The 24,934-nt window shown below is 45.6% G+C and overlaps 1 protein-coding gene across 2 annotated transcripts in view; it reads left to right on the top strand.

The window, feature by feature from the left end:
- The first annotated feature begins 2,353 nt into the window (after window positions 1–2,353).
- LUC7L (LUC7 like) overlaps window positions 2,354–24,934 on the top strand; it is a 235,161-nt gene continuing 212,580 nt past the window's right edge. Inside the window, exon 1 of one of the 2 annotated variants that reach the window (XM_086941373.1) lies at window positions 2,354–2,533. In XM_086941373.1, the coding sequence (XP_086797499.1) occupies window positions 2,473–2,533 (61 nt within the window). In that variant the 5' untranslated portion in view covers window positions 2,354–2,472. The remainder of the gene's footprint in view (window positions 2,534–24,934) is intronic. The other variant, XM_086941374.1, reaches the window with a different exon arrangement.

Consider the following 24,934-nt stretch of genomic DNA (forward strand, 5'->3'; position numbering starts at 1 on the left):
ATATGAATATCAGATACATTTCAACCTACAACACAGGATCCATTAGGGTCAGACAGTGTTTGGCTAAACACTGGCAAGTGTTGAAAACAGAAGTAACCATTGAGGAAGCAATACAGAATTTCCCCAACATAACCTTCAGGAAGGGACAATCTCTCAAGGATAGGTTATGCAACAATGACACTGTTAAAAATAAAGAATCTCCATTGGATGTTAAGGGTTTCTTTACATGCATGGCCTGTAAGGCATGTAAATACAGCTGTAATGTAAAGAGAGTATTTTACCCGGTGGAGAATGTGGAGAAGGTAATTGAGAAACATTTAACATGTCTTTCAGATCATTGTGTTTACATACTGACCTGTCCTTGCCCCAAGAAATATGTGGGCAGCACCATGTTCGCTGCTAAAAAACGTGTACTGGAGCACATGAGAGCCATCCAAAATAAAGATAAGCTCTCATCCATTGCCCGACACTTTGAAGAGCACCATCACAGTAATAGGGATCTGCCACGTTTCTTTGTTGTAGACAGAATACCAGCTAGCAACAGGGGAGGAGACAGAATTCGTAGACTAAGACAACTAGAATCTCAATATATTCTTAATCTAGATTCTAAGATCCCGAAAGGGTTGAATTCTGAGGAAGAAATGGCTTGGTTTCTGGGAGAATAAGCTTACTTGAATATATTGAAATCATTCCAGTTCAGTCTCTTGAGATATGGGTACCAGTAAAGGGACATGCTCCACTGACCGACCTGTCCTATTTGTACTTAATTGCTCTGTTATGCTGTTGTACATATACTGAGTCTAATGTTTTCCGCTGTAATTTTAACATTCACCAATTTTCACTTGTTTTTAATGTAACTATTGTAGAATAGGAGTAATGTCCAGACTTTGGGTTATAGATGAAACGGCTTGGTATATCTAATGAGCCAGGGGTGTTTCTCTTGCAGATTGGGACTCCGGATATTATATGGAATGAACAATCATTGAACAAGGAATTTGCCTGCACTGACATGGGAATGAAAGAATGCAAATTAATATTGCACCATATGATCAATTGCCTGGACTTGAGAATTAAGAGACTTGGTGGCTTTACACTATGGCCTAACCCACTTGGGTTTGATTCTTGGAATTTTTGATATTTGATATTTGATTTTTGTTTATTATGCCTATAATTCTTTGAATGTTATATCCACTAGGATTGGGATATGGATTAGGCCCTATTCTAAACAGGTATATCTGCCCTCTCGCTTCGGTTATGCCACTTGGCATAAACATGTTTATCCGGGCATCACACATGCAAATGCATTTACTTTTTAGTATTGGGATATGTCACTTGGCTATATAATAATTGAACATACCAGCTTTCCCAGTAGACAATATGCCATGGCAATGAATTAGGTGTGCAGGCTTGTCCCACCGCTGTCCAGTATAACAAACGCGGGAGGTTCTACTTAATGATGAAATTTTTTTTGAATACATTTCGGACAATGTAATCGGTTGTATTGATTTGTCTACAATGTGCAGTTAACATGTTATGGTTTTAATTGGTTAATTCATGTTAGCACAAACGATCAATTTCTGGCTCAAATGTACATACAATGATGTTTCACGCATTGTAGTTAACCCATTGGAAGATGGCTGACTCCAACTAGTATGCCTGTCCCCTTTTGATGTTGTTTGTTTTGATGTGTCACATGCACTTTACTTAACCAATGGTGGAACAACAACACTTTACCCGTGAGCAAGGCGGTTGTCCGCCGAAACGCGTAAGGTTTGTTTGTGGCTTGTGGTTCTTATGGAATAAACCAAGGATTTGACTAAGCAGACGGTATTGTGTCCTAATCTATTTGTGCGGAGTGCGTTGTACTTTCTGTACGAGAAACTGGCATAATTTCGGGATCCTCCAAACCCGACTCGCACCGCCAGCCAAGAGTCCCGGTTTACATGGAGGAAGTGAAAGTGAAATATATATACATATATATACCTATATTTATACCTACCTATATTATCTAACCAACCTATATCTACCAAGCTATATATCTACCTACCTATATATCTACCTACCTACAGATCTACAACCCTACCTATATATCTACCGACCAACCTATATATCTACCTACCTATATATCTAACAAAGGAACGTTTGGAATATGTAACGTGAAATAATAAATATGCCGTATTCGTGTCTGCGCTACGCTAATTGAAATATAGCAAAACGCCCTCATTGAAGAATTGTATTTCGAGTCTTTACTCAAAGCACCATTCCAATGTGGCTGCCGTATTCACGCGTTCAGGACAGTGTCCCGCAGCAATTCAAAGTAGCAGTCTTTCGTTTATGTCGATGTGATTTTGTCCCTCTCCGCTCGCCGTCTGGACCCGTAGGCCTAGAGGCAGCCTCCATTTTCTCTGTGGAGTTACGCGCGGGAGTGTTTTTTAGAGGTTCGGATTTGGCCGGGCTGGAGAGCCTTCTAAGATGTCGGCCCAGGCTCAGATGCGGGCGCTGCTGGACCAGCTGATGGGCACGTCTAGAGACGGTGAGTGTTTTTGGTAGTCAGATGGCGACAATTGTCCTGCTCTTCCTTGCGCAACCCTGCTTCGTCGTAGGGGAGCGAGATCTGGAAACATGGCGTGCAATGGAAGAGCGGCCTGCGTAGGCAGTTATGTGGTTTTAGAGAGACCTACTAAATCTGAATGTCAGGAGAAGCCCAGCCTGTATTTGAGTAGTTTCAGTGGTTACACTGCTGCGTAGGAACACTCCTGTCGTGTCTGGTGGTTCGGCCATGGCAAGGGTACCACGGGGCGGGATCCTTGGCCTGCCGAGGTATCCAGCTCTGAGGAAGATATTTAATGTTGCCATTTTGGGAAAAAAGAGGCGCTACATATTGATTCGCCTCATAATTACAGGGCAGTCGCTTTTAGATTGCTATTCATATTCTCCGACTCAGTAATCGGCTTTTTTTCCTCTTTGAAGATGGTCAAACCACTACCTTTTTTATCGTCGCAGGGCTGGGATGGAGATGTTTTGTTGTTTCTCGTACGGTACGTAGCGGTGCATGCGCCTTAAGAATTGGAATAAGTGGTTATGACAAATTGCATTCTTAGCATAGGTTGTATTGTAGCACGTTACTCAACAATTCCAAGCTTTAATTTTCTAGTTTTGCAGGTCGTTTTATTTACCCATCAAGTATGGGGGTTTAAGTTCTGTAACTGATCTGAAGAGCATCCTGTACAGTCCAAAATAAGTCCAGAAGTATCCATGAGCTAGATAAGTACAATGTTTATCTAAGCTTAGTTAAAGTTCAGGTTAAATGGTTAGTAGATTATGTAATGTTGAGCCCCACCAGGAGCAGCATCCTTGCTGCTCCGCCCACACCCCAACTGTCTCACACTCCAATCCACCAGGCATTCCAGCATTCCACTACCTCATCAAGCATTCTAACATTCCACATACACATCACATTCATACTGGCTGTGCAGCAGGGAATGGATAACCAGGGAAAAGATGCATTATAAGAAATCACGTTGTAACACATTTTCTCATAGAGAACAGTTAGGCAATCAAGTTCTGACACATCCTCGCTATAAATGCATCACGAAAGAGAAATATACAAATAAAAAATGTGAGTATTTTTTTAATAGAAGTACAGTACGAAGGAGAAATATACAAAAAAAAATTGGAAATTTGAAAGAACTTCAAAGTATAAAAAAGAAAAGACATTTACAATGGTAATAGTATGCAGGGCAAGGAGAATGGGAGACACCAGAAAGGTGTAATTAAAACACAGAACCGGGTATATGGAATGGTAATAGTATGCAGGGCAAGGAGAATGGAGGACACCACTGAGGCGTAATAAAAACCTAGCACAGGGTATATGCAATAGTAATAGTATCCAAGACCGCTCTCATGGAGGAAACCAATAAGGTGTATTAAAGACACAGCATCGAACCTGCAACGCACCCCTAGGTAAACAAAAGTATAGGGTACACAACCCCTCAAATCACCCCTCTGTAAGTGTCTCCACCTCAGGTCTCGCAGTAGCTTCAGGTACAGGTAATCTTTCACAACACGCAGGTTATTTTCTCCAAATCGTCGCCCTTGTTTCAGTCCAAAAGAAGCCCAGAAGTAGCCATCAGGCGGCAGATAAGAGTTTTATTTAAGCAAAGTTACAGGTCAGGTTAGATGGTAAGAAGAAGATGTAATGTTGAGCCCCACCAGGAGCAGCATCCTTGCTGCTCAGCCCACACACTCCAATCCACCAGGAACTCCAGCTTTCCATTACCTCATCCAGCATTCTAACATTCCACATACACCTTACATTCACACTGGCTGAGCAGCAGGGAATGGGTAACAAGGGAAAAGATGCCTTATGAGAAATCACGTTATAACACATCCTTTCATCCTAATCATCTGTCCCTGACTGAAGTTTGGCATCCAAAAAAGTCTTAGGTCAAATTCAACCCCCACCCATCCTTACAACCTGACGTTAGCGCCAGTTCCCGGATTAATTTTCACTGTGGCTGCCCCCTTCGTGCTCTAGATGCAGTTCGCCTGCTAAGCCATACTATGTATGCTTCTTTAAGTTTATCAGGACGCACATAGTGACTTCGAAGTCTGTTCTGTGGCAATATGTTCACATCGTATAATTCATGTCTTTTCGTTGCGTTAAGTTTATTTCTCTAATTCTCAGTAGGGCTTTATCCTGCCGCTCAAATCTAAGCGAATACTACAGTATTAAAATAGCCAATTTCATATCCGAGAATAGTTGTCCCTGCCCAATTTAGTTAAGTAATTGCTTCCTGTGTATAATCAAGATGTGTATTGCTATTGCATTCCTATAGCGCTTACTACTGTTGACGAGACGTTGAAGTTCTTTACCGTTGGTTGTTCACTACTACAGAACACAATTGTTATTAAAGTTTTACAGTTTATAGTTGATTAGTGGTATTATCTTGGTGTTCCAAAGAAACAATTGCATGCATTTACTTAAGTCTCTGTGAGAGCAAGAGGTGGTCATTGTGTTCATGCACTTTATTGATGAGACGAACAGATTAGTCTAATGTAGATTAGGGTTTGTTAGGTTTCAGGGATATGGTTTCTAAGAACGGGAGTTTGTGATCTATGAAATTAGTTGTAGCAATTTGCAGAAATGCAATAATATAAAGTGAGGCAGACAGGCATGTGACTTTGAGTAGCCCACACTTGGGGTAAGGCATGCGAGGAGTGAGGATAAGGAGAGGGTCATTCTATACATAGAAAGGAGAGACCAATCGCTAGTTTGAACCAGAGGACATTTTTTTTCTGTCAATATTTTAGTAATATAACAGGAGGAGGCTTTTTGGGGCAGCGTGCAATATGAGGATGTAGACAGAAACCGTGTAAACTAGCACAACGTCTTTGCCCTGCTAAGCATGTCTTTGTTAGCTGATATCTGTTCATATTGCATGCCTGCGTTTCCAAGCTGTTACACGTTCTGTCTCAAATTGCCAAAGCCCAGGAGAATGGTTTTGTAAAATAAATCGCGTGCTCGATTGGCAAAATATAAGTGAAACCTACTCGTTATTTAATTATAATCATTTGCTATACCTGCTCTATAAATCAGTAGGATTGGATGACCGAGTGTCTGTGTTGGTGCACCAGTCTGTGAAAATACAGACATGCAGTGCATGGTGACGTGGCCCTTGTGTGCACACGTCTTGTACTTGCTACGTGTACAGCAGGTGCCCAATTGTCCTTCTGCCCCTCGCCCTTATCAGCCAGGTTACTTGACAGTTTTTCAGATACTAAAAAGGTAACATGAGTAGGAGTGCTGACTGGGAATAATTGTTGTCATACTCTGTCATGAAGTGTCATTTATGGACTCGGTTTTATAGAGTATAAACCATTTTGCACATAATGGTGTACTTTATACTTAAGTAATAGTTGTGATCCTACATTTGCCCTGCTGTAAAAAGACTCACACCAAGTATCTGGGGAGCATATCTATGGTATTTGTATTTTCAGAGATTATTTCAAATGGACAGCACAGACCGCTTCAGTGAGTTAGTGAAGTAGCCCCATATCTCATTAGGGTCGCTAAAGATTTAATTGATCTGCAGCACCACTTTTCAGTGGAGCTAGCATGGTTAATTTGGCTAGTTCCAGAACTTTGAAGCATGGCTGTTACATTTGTATGAGTGTGGTTCTTAGAAGCACCACCATGCAATGTTCTCTTGCAGAGTACTCCTAGAGTTTAGACAGTCAAAATAAAAAACAACTCGTGCACAGAACAGGTTTAATAATGGTAGCGTCATTGCCAGACATTTTTATGAAGAAAAGGTGCAACAAAGGACAGTAGGTTTGCTGGTTAGCTTCACTTACAATAAAAGATGTTTCGCTGGTAGCAATTGTTAAATTGTGACCGTTTCTGGCCTGGGGAGTTGGGCACGCCTCCAGAACCGGCTGAGGTGGTTAAGAGCCTGGGCATCCAGGTGGACAGTAAGCTGTCTATGAAAAAGCAAGTCACAGCTGTGGTGGGCTGCTGCGTCGGCCTCCTTCGCCAACTCAGGAAAGTTTCCCCGCTGCTCTCTTTTTCCACCCTAAGGAGCGCGGTTTCTGCAATGATTTTGGCCAGGCTGGACTATGGCAATTCATTGTATATAGGACTCCCACAGGGCCTCTTAAACAGAATACAGACGGTCATGAACGATGCTGCTAGGCTCATTTTCAAGAAACCAAGGAGTACCCAGGCATCCCCCCTCCTGCGGGAACTCCATTGGTTGCCAGTTAGGCAGAGGCTAATGTTCAAGGGGCTCTGCATTGTACACAAAGCGCTTCATGGCAGAGCACCCACCTATCTGAAATCTCGCCTGTCCCTTTACAAACCAGGGAGGGTGCTTAGATCTGCTGATTCCATATATCTGGTTCAGCCACGCTGTAGACTGACCACTGTGGGTGGGCGTGCTTTCTCACATACTTTGCCAGCTATGTGGAATAAACTACCGCTGAAACTCCGCAATGAAAAGAAACTAATGCCCTTCCGCAAGCAATTAAAAACTGTGCTTTTCCAGCAAGCGTGGGGTGGCCGCTAAATGTAATTTGATGCATCTTTTTATTGTCTAGCTGATCCTAACAAAGCGCTTAGAGACCCCTGGGTTATAGTGCGCTATACAAGTCACAATAAATAAATAAATCTTGAAGAGACAAGACAGGCCGCTACAATGTGCGTACGTTTCCTACACAGAGACCAGGTACAGCAAAGGCATTACCACACATCGGGGTTCTTGTGAGAAAGAGCTGGATCCTTCAATGGTGTATGTAAGAGAGGAAAGGGATCTGTTGAAAGGAGGTTAGTCGCAACTCTCCCTCTTAATGCCCTGCATGAGTCATCCCACATCAACCCCAGTGACGTGCAAGATCAATGCACAAATCTCTCGAACAGCTGTTTGCTCTTTGCTCAATGAATCCTGTTAATTTCGCAAACAAAATAACTTTTTATAGAGTGCATTGCTCCCTCAAGAGGTATCCATGGCCCCAAATAAAGCAATTAAACTCACCAAACACCCACATTAAAAAAGCAAGCCCAATTTTTTTTTCCCCCTAAAAACGCACTCAGACTGAATTGGATAATTGCCAGTGGCAGAGTTCCACAGCTTCAGTGCCATCTAGCTGAAAGAACTGCCACCAGAACGTGCTCTTTATGTGTTGGGGACAGATGTCAGCCTCTCCACAGCCACTCTTATATTTCTCACTGGTATATAAGGTTGACCAGAGATTAAAGGTACGGTGGTCCCCTTTTTTTTTGCATGTGCCTTGTAGCAAAAGTGCAAGGCTTCAGAAGACAACCTATGGTTAGGATCTAGAAATCTGATAGCTTGGCAGTTAAACAATAACTCCATAGCGTATACTTTTCTGCTCTGCCATCATGGCCAGTGGCATTCCATCTGCTGCAGCCTTTCCTTGCAGTATTTCACCTGGAGGGACACCAACATCTTATTTTTTTTTTATAATCAATTTGGGGAAAGGATCACTAGTCCTGCGTGAACCAAGGTCTGCAGGTAGGTAACTGGGTGTCTCCCAATAAAAAGACCCTCATACACGTGTTTTTATTTTATTTTTCGAAGCGGTATATGATGTGTCCCCGCTTCTTTTAACATGTGAGTGCGTAATCCTTGGGTAAATTCTTTTGTGTGCACCCTCCACCAGGAGGCTTTACCTTTGGTTAAGGCAGTAGTGATCGTGGAAAAGTGAAAAAGTGAGTGAGAAAGTGGTGATATATTAAAAATTGCCCGGACAGCCAGTGAATAAATTTTAATAAGTCTGGATTCGGATATTAATAATTCGTGCAGCTGTGGAATAGATTATGGATTCTGGTGCACTTCAATAGTTTGATAAAAAAACGGTCGACATGTTTCAGCCTCAGTTGAAAGTTGGTCAGTAGGCTTTCTTCAGGACCAGTGAGTGGTAAAGTGAACAATTGTGAAAGAGTAGGTAAATTTATAACCTGATTCTTCGGGTGGTAGAAGGTCGCATTGTACCTGTAAAGAAATGTGCACACAACAACAAATAGGGGGAAAATGGACGACACACGATTATGTACAGATTGTACAATCTCAAAATCACTCGATTTTGAAAAGAAACTAAAAAAATGGCAATACTTTGCGCAGAATCACGTTCATTTCAGGCGTCAACTCTCCCATTCTCATGCCGCAGCGACGGAAAGTGATTTTGCTATACTGTAGTGCAGTGCCCTTAGTTTTAATGTTGTAGTGGTCTCCACAGTACTCGTACTTTGTATAGTGACATGCTTAATATCATAGGAGCCGGTGATAGTAGTGTGTTAATTTGTGAGGGATCATTTGGTAGAATAGATTCGACAGTGTTTTCACATTGATCTTAAGGGTGTGTACACTGTTTGAAAAAAAGCCGCAATGACGTGCAGGTCAAGTGCCAGTGGTCTATTAGGTATGCGGCGTTCGTAAACTATAGTATTCTATTAAACCCTTTTCAAAATACCTCCAAAATTGTGTTTAATAGGAAAAAGGTTCGATGAAAACCTTTCATTTTTGTGGTGTTGTCGGAATCTATTTTATTAGGCGAGTTCAATGCTCAGTCACGTGATTGTTCGTGATATCATATTTATGCCTACCTCTACGGTTTGAAGATTATTGCTTCATCGGGGAAGGGGGGGCGTACAGAGGGAGGTAGTGCTGTTGGGGGTAAAGGAGTCAGCCGTTAGTTACGGAGGAGTATACTTGCGGTTATATTCTCCGAATAGCAGCCAGGCGCGTCTGCTACGTACCTCAAGCCTTCGCCTCTGTTCTTGCAGCATGTGCTGTCTCTGCCCTTCTTAACCCGGAGATGGTGACGGGTGTGAATCCGGTTGTTTATTACTCCCGATTCATAGAGATAGACAAAATGTGTACGTTGTGACTAGCTTAGTTACGATAATTCGCAATTTGTGGGAATTTATTTTCAATTTTGAAAGCCTACTTACATCGAATTATATGTAACACAAATTTGGGAAATAAAGAAATAATACATTCCGTTCATTTCTTATCGGAGGTGTATTGTGGGGTTGGTTATTCTAAGGAATAGTGAAGCCTTGGTGATGGAAGGCTTCTTTCCATATGGTACTGGAGGGTATCCAATGTATCAAGAATGTTATTGATTTTAGGGCATTAAGTTGCACTTCTGTGATTGGTAGTGTGCAGTATAGGAAGGCAAAGTGAAATTTATTCAGGGGGCGAATACTTTTGGTTTAGCCTCAATTAATCTACACAGTTTCGATTATTTATTGAGGGATAGCCATGGAATAGAATCGTTGAGGCCGGTAGTGTCTGTCTTTAGTCTGTGCACCCAACGTTGTTCTTTTTCGAACAGGATTTTAGCTGCGTTCCTGTCTATGATGTCTAAGGTCTCTAGGATGACCCACTGTAGGTCATTTGCAGTGTGACCTGATTCTTTGTAGTGGGTGGACATCTTTGTGGTGGTTCTTTTACAGTTCACATTGCTGCGATGCTCATACAGTCGTTTTGTTTTGCGGCAGGTCATGCCAATATACCTCATCTGGCATGGGCAGGTTATCGTATAGATAACATGGCTTGTGTTGCAGTTGGTGTGTCTTTTTAATTTCCAAGTGAGATTAGGTAGTAGTTGTAACTCTTTTGTAGGTTTTGTGGTGTCACAGGCTGAGCAGGTGCCGCATGGGTAGTGTCCTGTTATTGGAACAGTATTCCATATTCCTGGTTGTTCTTTTCTTTGGTGGTGGTCTGGTGTGTACTAATAGGTCTTTTAAATTTCTGCTTCTTTTGTTAGCAAAGCGTGGTTTAGGCCAGTCCAGATTGTTTGATGTAGTAATTTTCCAGTTCTTGTTGATTATCTTTTTGACCTTGTTTGTGACTGGACTGTAAGTGGTGACACATGTGGTCCTTTCATCCTGTTACTTTGGGTGCGTTTCCAGTAGTGCTTCTCTTGGTTGGTTACGAGCACGTTTCTTGCAGGAGTAGATCACTTTCTTGGGATATTCACGGACTGTGAGCTTGTCGCAGAGATCATTTGCTTGGTTCTTATAATCACCTATCAAGCTACAGTTCCTCCTAAGACAGAGGAACTGGCTATACGGGAGATTCTCCCGTAGTGGTCGAGGATGAAAGCTTTTGAATGACAGTAAGCTGTTTTTGGCCGTAGGTTTGAAGAACGTTTTAGTTTGTAAAGTGTTGTTTTCGGCAAAGATGGTTATGTCTAGAAAGTCTAGCGTCTTCTGATTGGCAGTGTATGTGAATTTTAAACATTCATCTTGATTGCTTAGCCAACAGTGAAAGTTCTTCAAGGTCTCGCGATCTCCTTTCCAAATTAGCAGGATATCGTCTATATATCTTTTCCAAAAGATAATATGGCCAAGGAAGGGGTTGTTTTCATTTTGAACGAACGTGTCTTCAAAGGTGCTTACATATACACCCGCCACACTTGGGGCGAATGTACTGCCCATTGAAGTTCCATGGCGTTGGAGAAAGAGGGTGTCTTTGTACAGAAAAAAAGTTTTCTGTCAAGGCCAGTCTGCAGCATTCTAGTATAAAATGTCTGGGGGTTTTGTATGGCCACTCAATACCAAAAAGGATGGTCTCTAGAATTTCCAGTGTTTTTTGTTGCGGTATGCTCGTGTAGAGACTCTCTACATCTAACCCTACTAGGAGCATTGTGTCTTCTGAGTATTCAAAATTGGTTAGCACGTTGAGAAGATCTCTAGTGTCTTTAAGATACGTGGGAGTTCTTTGGACCAGAGGTCTCAGGTACTGGTCTGCAAATTCTGACAGTGGTTCCAGAATTGAATTTATTCCGGAGACAATTGGTCTTCCTGGGGGTGGTATTTTTCCTTTATGCGTTTTCGGCAGGGAATAGAAGTATGGTGTTAGTGGTGACTTGGTTTCCAGGTAGTCTGCTTCTTTTTTGGACAACCAGTTATTGGCTTCTGCCTCCTCGATCATAAGATATTGTTCTCTGCAGACGTGCCGTAGGGTCTATTGTTAGGACTTCGTAGAATTTTGTGTCAGCAAGTAAGTCTGTGCATTGTTTATCATATCCTTCTGTGGTTAGTAGTACTATTCCCCCACCCTTGTCCGCTGGTTTAATTATGATTTCTTTGGAATTCCTAAGATCTGTAAGGGCCAGTTGTTCCGCCTTAGTGATGTTCTGAAAGGGTTTTTGAGGTTGTTGATTGAGGTCGTCCAGTTCTTTCATTATGGCCTGTTCGAAGGTACAGATTTCAATAGGGACTTGTGAATTGAGAGTACAGAAGTTGGACTTATTTCTCAAGGTTGTGTCTCCTTCTTGGGGCGGTGGTAATTCGTCCTTAAAAAAGGCTTTCAGTTTTAAGGTTCGGCAGAAATCGGCTAGTTCACATTTTGTTTTGAAAATGTCTGTTTTTGAGGTGGGTACATAACCGAGGCCTTTGTTTAAGACACTGACTTGGTTCTTCGTGAGATTTTTATTTGTCAGATTTATGACAAGGTCGTTGGACCGGGTCCCGTCTTGGCCTTGGTCACGCTCCTGGTTTGGACCTGTCTTGTCTGGTCGGACCAGGTTACTCCTTTTTGTCTGGATCGGCAGTTGGATCGGCCATTCCCTAAAAAAGGAATTCCTTGTTGGTAATTCTGACCTCCTTGCGGCTGCATTTGATGGTTCAGAGGTATTTGGAAGTAAGGGTTTGGCCATCCTTGGAATAACGGATTGAAAGGGTGGAAGGGCATGCCTTGTCCGCTGTTCTGGAAGTATGGAGGACGTCCAGAGTTGTTGTGGCCTCTTCTATTTCCTCTCTTATTTCGAAAGTTTCCTCTACCTCAGTTTGGCTGTTCATCTCCGCTCTGGTCCGAGCTGTCATTGGATGATGCGCTACTGGAGTCATAATTTGAGGTATTCTCATTGGGTTTGTAATCCTTGCTACTGTAAGGATGTATGCGTTCTAGAGAGAACCTCTTAAGTTCTTTGGCCAATTTTTGTAGTTTTGTTTGTGTCAGGTATTCTTGGCTCTCCTTCATCTCCTTGTTGTTTTCTTCCAAGCGGGTTTTGTAGATGGTTATATTTACGGTATTATTCAATTTGGTCTCTAAGATCTCTGTCTTAACCGTTAGTTCATTCGTTAGTCTTGTTGCAGTTTTTATTATTAAGACTAGGTAGTCCCTGGTACATTTCCAAGAAATGGAAGACCAATCTTTCCGGAAAGCTAGGTCTTTAAGAAAGATCCGTGGCGCATTTGTTACCCATAGTCCTCTTGGTGCTGCATTGACCCGAAGGTACTCGGTCATTATTATTCCATGTACGGCCGTTCGTACTTGTTCCTTCTTTGCTTCGCTTAATTCGTCCCATTCCGCCGTTGAAGATAGGGTCTGGGTGAGGTCACCTTCCATGAGTAGTGGTGGTCTGGCAAGTATTTCATCAATATCCTCAGTGGTGTAGCTGAGTCCAAAACTTCCTGCCATGGTAAAATACCTAGGTAGGATAGTTTTATAGGGAATGAATATCTATTTGATTCCCTTTGAGGAGGTCTCCCCCAGCTGTACGCTGCTTGACACGTATAATCAATTTGAGGGGGGAGAGAGATCGGATCCTTTCAGTCTCCATTCAGTTATTTCTAATCAATTTGGGGAAAGGATCACTAGTCCTGCGTGAACCAAGGTCTGCAGGTAGGTAACTGCGTGTCTCCCAATAAAAAGACCCTCATACACGTGTTTTATTTGATTTTTCGTAGCGGTATATGATGTGTCCCCGCTTCTTTTAACACGTGAGTTCGTAATCCTTGGGTCAATTCTTTTGTGTGCACCCTCCACCAGGAGGCTTTACCTTTGGTTAAGGCAGTAGTGATCGTGGAAAAGTGAAAAAGTGAGTGGGAAAGTGGTGATAAAATAAAAATTGCCCAGACAGCCAGTGAATAAATTTTAATAAGTCTGGATTCGGACAATTATAAAAATTAATAATTCGTGCAGCTGTGGAATCGATTATGGATTCTGGCGCACTTCAATAGTTTGATAAAAACGGTCGACATGTTTCAGCCTCAGTTGGTCAGTAGGCTTTCTTCAGGACCAGTGAGTGGTATAGTAAACAATTGTGAAAGAGTAGGTAAATTTATAACCTGATTCTTCGAGTGGTAGGTCGCATTGTACCTGTAAAGAAATGTGCACACAAAAACAAACAGGAGGAAAGGGGGAAAATGGAAGGCACACGATTATGTACAGATTGTACAATCTCAAAATCACTCGATTTTGAAATGAAAATAAAAAATGGCAACACTTTGCGCAGAATCACGTTCATTTCAGGCGTCAACTCTCCCATTCTCATGCCGCAGCGACGGAAAGTGATTTTGCTATACTGCAGTGCAGTGCCCTTAGTTTTAATGTCGTAGTTGTCTCCACAGTACTCATACTTTGTATAGTGACATGCTTAATATCAGAGGAGCCGGTGATAGTAGTGTGTTCATTTGTGAGGGATCATTTGGTAGAATAGACCACTGGCACTTGACCTGCACGTCATTGCGGCTTTTTTTCAAACGGTGTACACACCCTTAAGATCAATGTGAAAACACCGTCAAATCTATTCTACCAAATGATCCCTCACAAATGAACACACTACTATCACCGGCTCCTCTGATATTAAGCATGTCACTATACAAAGTACGAGTACTGTGGAGACCACTACAACATTAAAACTAAGGGCACTGCACTACAGTATAGCAAAATCACTTTCCGTCGCTGCGGCATGAGAATGGGAGAGTTGACGCCTGAAATGAACGTGATCCTGCGTAAAGTATTGCCATTTTTTAGTTTCTTTCCAAAATCGAGTAATTTTGAGATTGTACAATCTGTACATAATCGTGTGTCTTCCATTTTCCCCCTTTCCCCCTATTTGTTGTTGTGTGCACATTTCTTTACAGGTACAATGCGACCTTCTACCACCCGAAGAATCAGGTTATAAATTTACCTACTATTTCACAATTGTTCACTTTACCACTCACTGGTCCTGAAGAAAGCCTACTGACCAACTGTCAACTGAGGCTGAAACATGTCGACCGTTTTTTATCAAACTATTGAAGTACGCCAGAATCCATAATCGATTCCACAGCTGCACGAATTATTAAGTTTTATAATTGTCTGAATCCAGACTTATTAAAAGTTATTCACTGGCTGTCCGGGCAATTTTTAATATATCACCACTTTCCCACTCACTTTTTCACTTTTCCACGATCACTACTGCCTTAACCAAAGGTAAAGCCTCCTGGTGGAGGATGCACACAAAAGAATTGACCCAAGGATTACGCACTCATGTGTTAAAAGAAGCGGGGACACATCATATACCGCTACGAAAAATCAAAAAAACACTTGTATGAGGGTCTTTTTATTGGGAGACACCCAGTTACCCAGACCTTGGTTCACGCAGGACTAGTGATCCTTTCCTCAAATTGATTATAAATAACTGAATGGAGACTGAAAGGATCCGATCTCTCTCCCCCCTCAAATTGATTATACGGGACACCAACATCTCCAGAACAACAAAACATTTAGCACTCTACACGTATGCCAACATTTCCAGCACCCTCCCCCTCTGTTTCTATCTGACCACCAGCGATGGGATGTAGCAGTCTTCAGTGTGCAAGTTGACCAATTAAAACCTGGTGCACGCCAGCACAGGCTTGACTTGTGCCAAAGGATCTACGCTTGATCTAATGTTATCCAAAGGAGCTATAAGTATCGGCTCTATAAGTCCAACTGACTGGTCAGACCATCATCCAAATCTTTTACATCTTAACTAAGTCAGAGAAATCTAGGAACCAAGGACTCAAACCCAAACACTGGTCAAAGCAATCCAAAAATGTGAACTGAGATGACCCCTTTTCCCCCCCCAACCCCAGTGATAACAAAGGAGGGCAGGAATTAACAGACCACTGTAACCAAGCTGTGACCGGCATATTGGAGTTAGTAGCAGCCCCACTGAGCCTCAAAAGGCAGAAATACAAGGTAGCTCACCCATGGTGCAACAGACACTAAAATGAAGAAAGGAGGACATTGAGACTAGCGGAGAGGTCGTGTGGAAATATTCCCTTGGCAAGCAACCTGAAAGGAGTGCAGGAGAGAAGAAACAATTACAACAAGCATTTGCAATGCAATAGGTCTCGCATTGACACAAGTTTGAGCTATGGACATGCAAATAACAATGCCTTTTTTATTTTTGTTTTCTTTTTAAAACATAAATAAAAGGCATTATTTACAATGCTAATAGCTTAAACTCGCTTAAGTGCGAGATCTATTGCATTGCAAATTCTTGTTCATTATCCTAATAATGCAAAGATGGTTAATTTTGGTAGAAATCAATTCTTATTAGTGAAGACAACCCCCAGCCACAACGGTACATTTTAATTCTGAGTTTGTGCTTCTCACTATCAATCACCCAAACTATACCCAGTATGAATGTTCCATGACTCCTTTCCTACACCTCTTATGGAACATTTGCTATACACTAATTTGTACACATGGGATTCATTGTTTCTGTGTGATGTTAAAGTGCACTGACACCCTACAATGATATGAATAGCGCTATAAAACAAAACAAAAGCATGTAAGATAGTGGTAATCGAGACTTGAGGGTCACTGCTAAAGGGTGGTAATTCGCACTCGTTTAAATTGCTTGATTTTGCTTGCAAGAAAGTGTCACTCATAGTCGTTGAAATATCACTCATGTTTACACCAATATCATGATAATGTCACACATAGCAATCTGAAACCTTGTATATGTAAATGTATAGGCATTTATATAGCGCACTACTTACCCGGAGGGTCCCAAGGCGCTTCGACCGCTGCGAAACCCTTCCTGGCTTCCCTGAGAGATGGTCCTTTAATGGGTATCTCCAGGGTGAGACCAGGCATCCCCGGCGGTCTGGTGGGGCCGTTAGTGAAGATGAGGCAAGCTAATGCCCAGAGTTGCAGAGTGTGATCGCTGATCAGAGTGGGCACCGAGGCGAGAGAATTATCGAGTCCGCTGACCCTGGTCCAGAAACATGCCGCGCCGGGAATCGAACCCTGGTCCCGGGCCGTCCTCTGCTCTCGGGTCTTTGGCAGCTATGGATTAGTGTTTCTATGTCTAATTTTGCGAAGTGCTCAAGTGGTATTTTAACCCATTAATGTTCGATCTTTACTACCACTGGGTGTACATGAAACGCTGGCGCTCATATAGTACCCACACTTCGTGTATTTTCCAAAATACATTTTTAGGTGCTTCCAAACAGGAGAGAAGAGAACACCCTACCTCCCTAAATGCAATCCGAGGATTGAACAATATTTCAACAATGTTTCGGAGCACACAAATGATCAAATCACAGTTGAGAAAATATGAATTGAAGAATAATCAGTTGAGCTCTTGATGCTCTTTTTTTCTTTTAATATCATCAGACTCCAATCCCTTATGCCAATGCGTTTCTCCGTGGTAAGAAGAACCACCGGCTTCCTCAAGGCTGGAAATAGAGTGAGTGCGATGGGTAGAGTGAGTGCGATGGGTAGAGTGAGTGCGATGGGTAGAGTGAGTGCGATGGGTAGAGTGAGTGCGATGGGTAGAGTGAGTGCGATGGGTAGAGTGAGTGCGATGGGTAGAGTGAGTGCGATGGGTAGAGTGAGTGCGATGGGTAGAGTGAGTGCGATGGGTAGAGTGAGTGCGTGCGTGCGATAGACAGATAAAGTGTATTTATGTTGCATTGAGTAGTGTAAGTATGAGGCATGTAATTATATGGCACTGAGTGGTAATATGGGGAGTGTATATTGTATTCAGTAAAGTGTAATTGTGTGCCGTGTAACTATGTGGCACGGAGTGGTATTTGGAGTGTATGTTGCATTGAGTGCAGTGTAATTATGTGGTGTGTAATTATGTGTCACTTAGTGGTATTGTGTGGAGTGTGTTGCATTCAGTAGAGTGTATTTATGTGGTGTCTAATTATGTGGCACTGAGTGGTATTTGGAGTGTATGTTGCATATAACTATGTGATTAAGGAACAGTGAGCAACCCAAAATACCCTTGAGGGCTTGGGTGAGTAAGTACAAAGGTATAGGAGCCTTCAAGGGGATTTGTTTAACAAAATATAATTAAACGTGATTCAACTAACTCTTTAGGACAGGTCAATGGTCCTTATTCTTGAAAGGACCATTGACTTGTCCTAAAGAGTTAGTTGAATCACGTTTAATTATATTAAACCAATCCTTTCTGCATATAACTGTGGCACTGAGTGGTATTTGGAGTGTATGTTGCATTGAGTGCATTGTAATTATGTGGCGTGTAATTATGTGGCACTGAGTGTCATTTGGAGTGTATGTTGCATTGAGTGCTGTATAATTATGTGGCACTGAGTGGTATTTGGAGTGTATGTTGCGTTGAGCGCAGTGTAATTATGAAGCATATAATTATGTGGCACTGAGTGGTATTTGGAGTGTACGTTGCATTGAGTGCAGAGTAATTATGTGGAGTTTAATTATGTGGCACTGAGTGGTATTTGGAGTGTATGTTGCATTCAGTGAAGTGTAAATATGTGGTGTGTAATTGTGGCACTGAGTGGTATTTGGAGTGTATGTTGCATTGAGTGCAGTGTAAATATGTAGCATATAATTATGTGGCACTGAGTGGTATTGTGTGGAATGTGTGTTGTATTCAGTAGAGTTTAATTATGTGGTTAATTATGTGGGTCTGAGTGGAATTTGGAGTGTATGTTGCATTGAGTGCAGTGTAATTGTGGCGTGTAATTATGTGTCACTGAGTGGTATTTGGAGTGCATGTTGCATTCAGTGCAGTGTAAATATGTGGTGTGTAATTGTGGCACTGAGTATTATTTGAAGTGTATGTTGCATTCAGTGCAGTGTAATTATGTGGCTTGTAATTATGTGGCACTGAGTGTTATTTGGTGTGTATGTTGCATTGAGTGCAGTGTAATTATGTGGCGTGTAATTATGTGGCACTGAGTGGTATTGTGTGGAGTGTGTTGCATTCAGTGCAGTATAATTATGTGGCACTGAGTGTTATTTGGAGTGTATGTTGCATTGAGTGCAGTGTAATTATGTGGCGTGTAATTAGGTGGAACTGAGTGGTATTTGGAAAGTATGTTGCATTGAGTGCAGTGTAATTATGTGGCGTGTAGTTATGTGGCACTGAGTGGTATTTGGAGTGTATGTTGCGGTGAGCGCTGTGTAATTATGAAGCATATAATTATGTGGCACTGAGTGGTATTGTGTGGGGAGTGTATGTTGTATTCAGTAGAGTGTAATTGTGTGGCTTGTAATTAGGTGGCACTGAGTGGTATTGTTTGGAGTATATGTTGCATGAGTGCAGTGTAATTATGCAGCATATAATTATGTAGTAATGAGTGGTATTGTGTGGAGTGTCTGTTGCATTCAGTAGAGTGGTGTGTAATTATGGGGCACTGAGTGGTATTTGGAGTGTGTTGCATTGTGTGCAGTGTAATTATGTTGCATATAACTATGTGGCACTGAGAGGTATTTGGAGTGTATGTTGCATTGAGTGCTGTGTAAATTTGTGGCGTGTAATTAGGTGGAACTGAGTGGTATTTGGAAAGTATGTTGCATTGAGTGCAGTGTAATTATGTGGCGTGCAATTATGTGGCACTGAGTGGTATTTGGAGTGTATGTTCCATTGCAGAGTGTGTGAGGGTGCTGAGTGTGAGGGAATGGTGGCATGCTGCGCTTTAGACAAATATGTTTAAAAGTAAAGTGTGCCATACTGCGATTGCTACAATAGTTAATTGTGGATGCGTTAACAATTGATGTGTGCACTGATGGCTGGTGGTGTGTGTGCCTGTAGAAATGGTGCACGGATGGCTGGTGGTGTGTGTGGGCCTGGCTGGTGGTGTGTGTGCCTGGTGAAAGCGTGCACTGACGGCTGGTGGTGTGTGTGCCTGGTGGAAGTGTGCACTGATGGCTGGCAGTGTGTGTGTGTGTGTGTGTGTGTGTGTGTGTGCCTGGTGAAAGCGTGCACTGACGGCTGGTGGTGTGTGCCTGGTGTAAGCGTGCCCTGATGACTGATGGTGTCTGTGCCCGGTGAAAACGTGCACTGATGGCTGGTGGTGTGTGTGTGTGTGCCTTTTGAAAGCATGCACTGATGGCTGGTGCTGTGTGTGTGCCTGGTGGAAGCGCGCACTGATGGCTGGTGGTGTGTGTGCCTGCTTAAAGCGTGCACTGACGGCTGGTGGTGTTTGTGCCTGGTGAAAGCGTAGGGAGGGGGGCGGAGAGGGGGTTTAGTCACATAAAGGCGTGCTGCTTAAGTAACTTGAACTGAGCACGTGTGTTTGCTCAATGATCTAATGTTTTCATACGAGTGCAGTCCTGTGGGAAAAACAGCTTCTTATTGTGCTGAAAACTGTCAGGAATCATAAGTGGGTGCACATTTAACACTAAATGGGAATCGAAATATTCTAGTTGAAACTTAATGTTTTCACCGAATACAAAATAAATAATACTGAAAACTAAAAAGACGTGCATTAAACTTAATGTAGACGGGGGCGTGGCCAAGCAGCATGGCCGACAGGACGTGAGCTTCACCAGCTCCGTCCGAGGACCCTTTGTATCCTGCCAAAGAGATCCTTGCTGGACCCTCCATAGGGGTGCTGACAGTCCGGATCCTTTCTCGTCCCGTCTGGGACCACCACGTCGCCAGGAGAGCCTCTGATGCCCCGTTGAAGCCGCCGGAGAACACCGCGGCGCTCGGTGAGCTCCGCCTGTCTGTGCGCGAGACCGCGGACTGGGCCTGCGCGAGAGAGAAGCGGTGCGTGCGGCCCGCTTGCTGAGGAAGTCTCCCGACTGGGGAGGTGATCTGGTGCACGACGGACCTCCTGATGGTCGGTGACCTGTGGTGGACGTCCTGAGAGGCCAGTGGAGGGCTGAGCTGGGGTCCGGTGACTCCCGCTGACCTGTGCAGGGGGTTGAGGTGCTTCCCCTCCCCCCACCGACCCGATCCTACACCGGAGCTCCCGGCTGCGGAGTGCAGCTCGGGGTGGGTGTTTCCGCTGGTGCCTGGGGCTCTACACGACTTCTTGGGGACTGAGGCGGTGTAATCGCCGAGTGCTGGACGCTGGCCCGCCGGACCTACTTACATCAAGGCCCGCCTCTGCACTGGGAGCCTGGGCGGGCTGTCCCCTGTGGTTTCCCTGTAGCTGTGGGGATTGCGGCCTCCGTCCCTGCTGCGGGGTGCTGCGGAGACCATTCTGCGTGGAACTTGCACAGGCGCTGTAACTAGTGGCGTCCTGCAGTGTCGACTCCTGGGGAACAGGGGCGATTTGGGGCCCCCCATAAACTACGTGCTATTTTCTCCGACTGCCGGAGCGGCCCCCCCCCTGTGTGGCAGCGGAACTCGGACTGTGCTGCCCCGAGAGGCTCGAAAATCACATTGTTGCCCCTGGAACTGGAGGGGGCTCGCCCGAGGTGTGCTGGCTGGCGGTAAGCTGCTTTAACCCTGATTATTGGAGGTCCTCCCGCCCAGCTCGGTGAGTGCATCTTGCCCACTGGTTGCCGCGCTCTCCCTTGGCTAGTGGTGGGGGTCGTCGCTTGGGCCGGATTTGCCTGGTACGCCCTGCTGAATTGTCCTCTCCACCGGTCCTCCCGCCTTCGCTGTTGGGATCTGTGCCTACCCGGTGGGACCGGGCGAGTCCTAGCTGAGGCGCCTCGTGGGGGCTCCCGGTCTGCCCCCCAGGATGACGACCCACAAGGATAGGACTGCGAAATCCTCTTAACCCAACACCATCGTGCAGTATACCACCCCAAGACTGCCATCGCAGAGGATCACGCGGTAGACGGGACCGGACGATGGGGGCGATGGACCGCATGAACCCTCCCGGGCAGAGATCCTGAAGGCAATCCAGGGTTCCCACTCTGCCTTGGAGAGGCAGATCGAGACTGTGTCGATCGATGTAAACCTCCTCCGGACGGACCTCCGTAAGGTGGTGGACAAGGTCTCAGACGCGGAGGGCAACATCGCACAATTGCAAACTGAAGTGGCCTCCCTGCAGAAATCGGTTGCGCACCTGACGTCCACTACCCGTGCACTGGAGAGGAGAGCGGAAGATGCAGAAGGCAGGGCCCGTCGGAGCAACATCAGGGTCCTAGGCGTGCCGGAGCGCCTTGAGGCGGGAAACGCTGAACGCTTCTTGGAGACGTGGATCCGTACCCAGCTATGCCCGACCGGACTGTCCAGTGTCTTTGTTATTAAGAGGGCACACAGGGCCCTGGTTCCCCCACCACGCCCAGGCGAATCACCTAGAGCCATCATTGCAAAGATTCTAAATTATAAGGATCGTGATTGTATTCTACGGGCCGCGAGAGAAATGGAGTCCATCACCATTGAAAATGGTCGTGTTTCCATCTACCCCGACTATACTCAACAGGTGCAGGAGCAACGGAAGTCCTACCTGGGAGTCAAGCAGAAACTTCGGGACATGAAGCTTCAATACATGCTCCTTTACCCGGCCAAACTCAAGGTGCTCTCCCAAGGACGCGCTCACTTCTTTGAGTCCCCGGCGGAAGTGTGGGAGTGGCTCGAGATACGGGGAGACGACCTACCTCCTGGTGAGCGGGGTGGCCCCCGCGAGACCTGGGGGACCCGGCCCCCGAGGCGCCGGCGAGGCAGAGGGAGACGCAGGTCTGGATCCCGGGGTTCTCCCGAGCCCCGGATTACCGTAGGCGAGGATGGGGCGCTCCACGTGAGACCATCGACGGCGGGGCCCGCTCCGGAGTCACCTGAGGCCACTGCACCTGGTGAGATCCTGGTCCCAGATACCTTGCAGGAAACATTGCTGGAGGTACACTCTGCTCCCCCGGTGATACCGGAAACCGCCCTCTCCGGAACACGGCCTGAGTGAACTCTGATATGAGGTACTGTCTTGTTAAAATGTTGTTGCCCTGGGAGGTTGGATGGGTCGCCCCTCCTGGTTTTTGCCTGCCCAGTGCTGTCTCTGCCTGGCACTGGGAACCCTGGTTGGTGGGCTGAACAGAGGATGGACACCATGTTGGCCGAGGCGATGTGGTGAGAGGTCCAAGAGTTTATGGGGTACCGTCGCCCAGCATTGGTATTGACTTTCATGAACATTCCCAGAGACTGTCCTGGAACATTGGGTCCTCGGGGAGTTGGGGGAAAGGGTGGGTGGTTTTGGTTGGTTGTGTGTGAGTGTGGGGTGCGTGGGGTGTATGGGGTGGCTGTGCACGTCTTGGCACTGGCAGGGGAAGGGCAGGGTAGCGTTCTTGGTTGTTGCTGTACTCTTGCTCGCGGGTGGGGGGGGGACTGGTTCTGATGGGGTGTTGAGTCCTATTGGTTTTGGATGGCACTGGCGTGGGATGACCGGGATGGTGTGTTTTCATGTTGAGTCATTCCTCCTTATGGGTGGGGGGGGGGGGGGGGGGACTGCTTCTGGGGTTGGGTGGTTGCGGGTACTGTGGGGTTGGGGGGAGTTGTGGGGGGTATTTGTTTTTGGCATAGTATGTACTACTGTTCGTGCCCCTAGGAGGCTGTTTGCAGAAGTTAGACTTGGGTGCCCGGATGGGCATGACCAACGCTTATGGGATTCAAATTTTTAACTTGGAACGTGCGTGGCCTGGGTACTTGCTCCAAGCGGCATAGGGTGCTATCCTTCCTTCGTCGGCATGGAGTATCAGTGGCGTGCCTGCAGGAAACGTATTTGAATGAGGAGGGTGCTCTTAAATTGGCAAGGAAATGGAGGGGTCAGGTGTTTCATTCCTCCTTCTCTACCTATGCTAGGGGGGTCCTGATCTGGGTGGCTCCGGGGGTACCCCTAGCAGTCCTGTATGTTGAGGCTGATGTTGAGGGCAGATATGTTCTTATACGTGTGAAACTGGATGGGAGGGACTTCCTGCTGGTGAACTCTTATGCACCTAACCTAGATGACCCGTGTTTCTTTACCGGCCTGCAGGAGCTTATAGCGACGGACCTGGATGCCCCCCTCCTCTGGTTTGGAGATTTTAATTGTGTACTGGATCCACTGCTGGACAGGCATCCCCCCGGGCGGGTACAAAACCTCGGATGACGGCACGACTCCGGGAGGTAATGGAGAATCTGGGTGCTGTGGATGTCTGGCGACTCGGCAATCTGGGACTGAAGCTTTACACTTTCTATACCCCCACACATAACACACATAGCAGGCTCGACAGGGTCCTTGCGGCCAACATTGGCGCATCCCTTGTTTTATCGGTCACACATCAGGCCCGGTTCTTATCCGACCATTCGCCCGTGACGTGCACGGTACAGTGGGTGGACCGCTCCTCCCGCCCAAGGACCTGGCGGATGCCAGGGGATCTTCTGCAGGATCCGGTGGGACGGGAACATGTGGAGACGTCCCTGCGTAATTATCTGGACCTGAACTGGGAAGTGGGTGATATCCCTTTTGCGACTAAATGGATTGCCCTTAAGGCAGTCGTGCGGGGCGCTTGTATGGGTCTGACATATAGAGTTCGCAAACAGCTGCTCCGTGACCTCGCGAGTGCTGAGGAGCGCCTCAGCCACTACCAGTCCTTACCGGACCCGGATGGGTCGAACATGGACTCTGAGCGGACAGCCCAAGAAGGCGTCCATGATATCCTAAACCGGCTAGATAGATTCACTCTTGGTCGATATCGCCAACGCCTTCACCGTGAGGGGGACAAGTCGGGCCGATTGGTGGCCTGGATTCTCCGAAGAGAATCGGCCCCTGCGCGGATTGTTGCGTTGAGAAATCCCGCTGGGGTCCCAGTACACTCGGAACGGGACCTTCTTGCGGTGCTCCGCACACATCTGCAGAAGGTCTATACTGCTGACCCCCTGGTGACAGAGGCGTCCTATCAGCCATACCTCCGGGATTTGCCCCTTCAGACCCTCTCTAAAGAGGATGCTGAGGACATGGATACTCCAGTGACGCTTCATGAGGTCAAAGTAGCGGTGGCCGCCCTGCCGAAGGCTAAGTCGCCGGGTGGAGACGGTTTTCCCCCAGAGTTTTACCAGGCGTCTGTTGAGACTCTCGCGCCTCATCTCTTGCAGGTTTACCATGAAGCGATGGTGCGAGCTGCGCTCTCGCCCACCATGCAGCAGGGTGAGGTCTGCATGCTCCTGAAACCGGGTGGGGATGACTGTGATCCTGCGGCCTACCGGCCGATCACTTTAATCAATACCGACGCCAAAATTCTTACTAAGATCTTGGCCACCCGGCTGGCTCCACATATGACACACTTGGTTCATTATGATCAGTTCGGGTTCATTCCGGGCCGCAACACTGCCATGAATCTCCGGCGTCTGAACCACGTTCTACATGAGGTGCGCAATAGATAGATAGACCTGGCTAAAGCTTTCGATACAGTTAGCTGGGGGTACCTATTGGAGGTGCTTCGGTTAGCGGGGATGGGGCCCCTTTTCTGCACTTGGATTCGTATCCTTTACAGTGTGC

The sequence above is a fragment of the Lissotriton vulgaris genome, chromosome 10 (assembly GCF_964263255.1).
Source record: "Lissotriton vulgaris chromosome 10, aLisVul1.2, whole genome shotgun sequence".
Lineage (NCBI taxonomy): Eukaryota > Metazoa > Chordata > Amphibia > Caudata > Salamandridae > Lissotriton > Lissotriton vulgaris.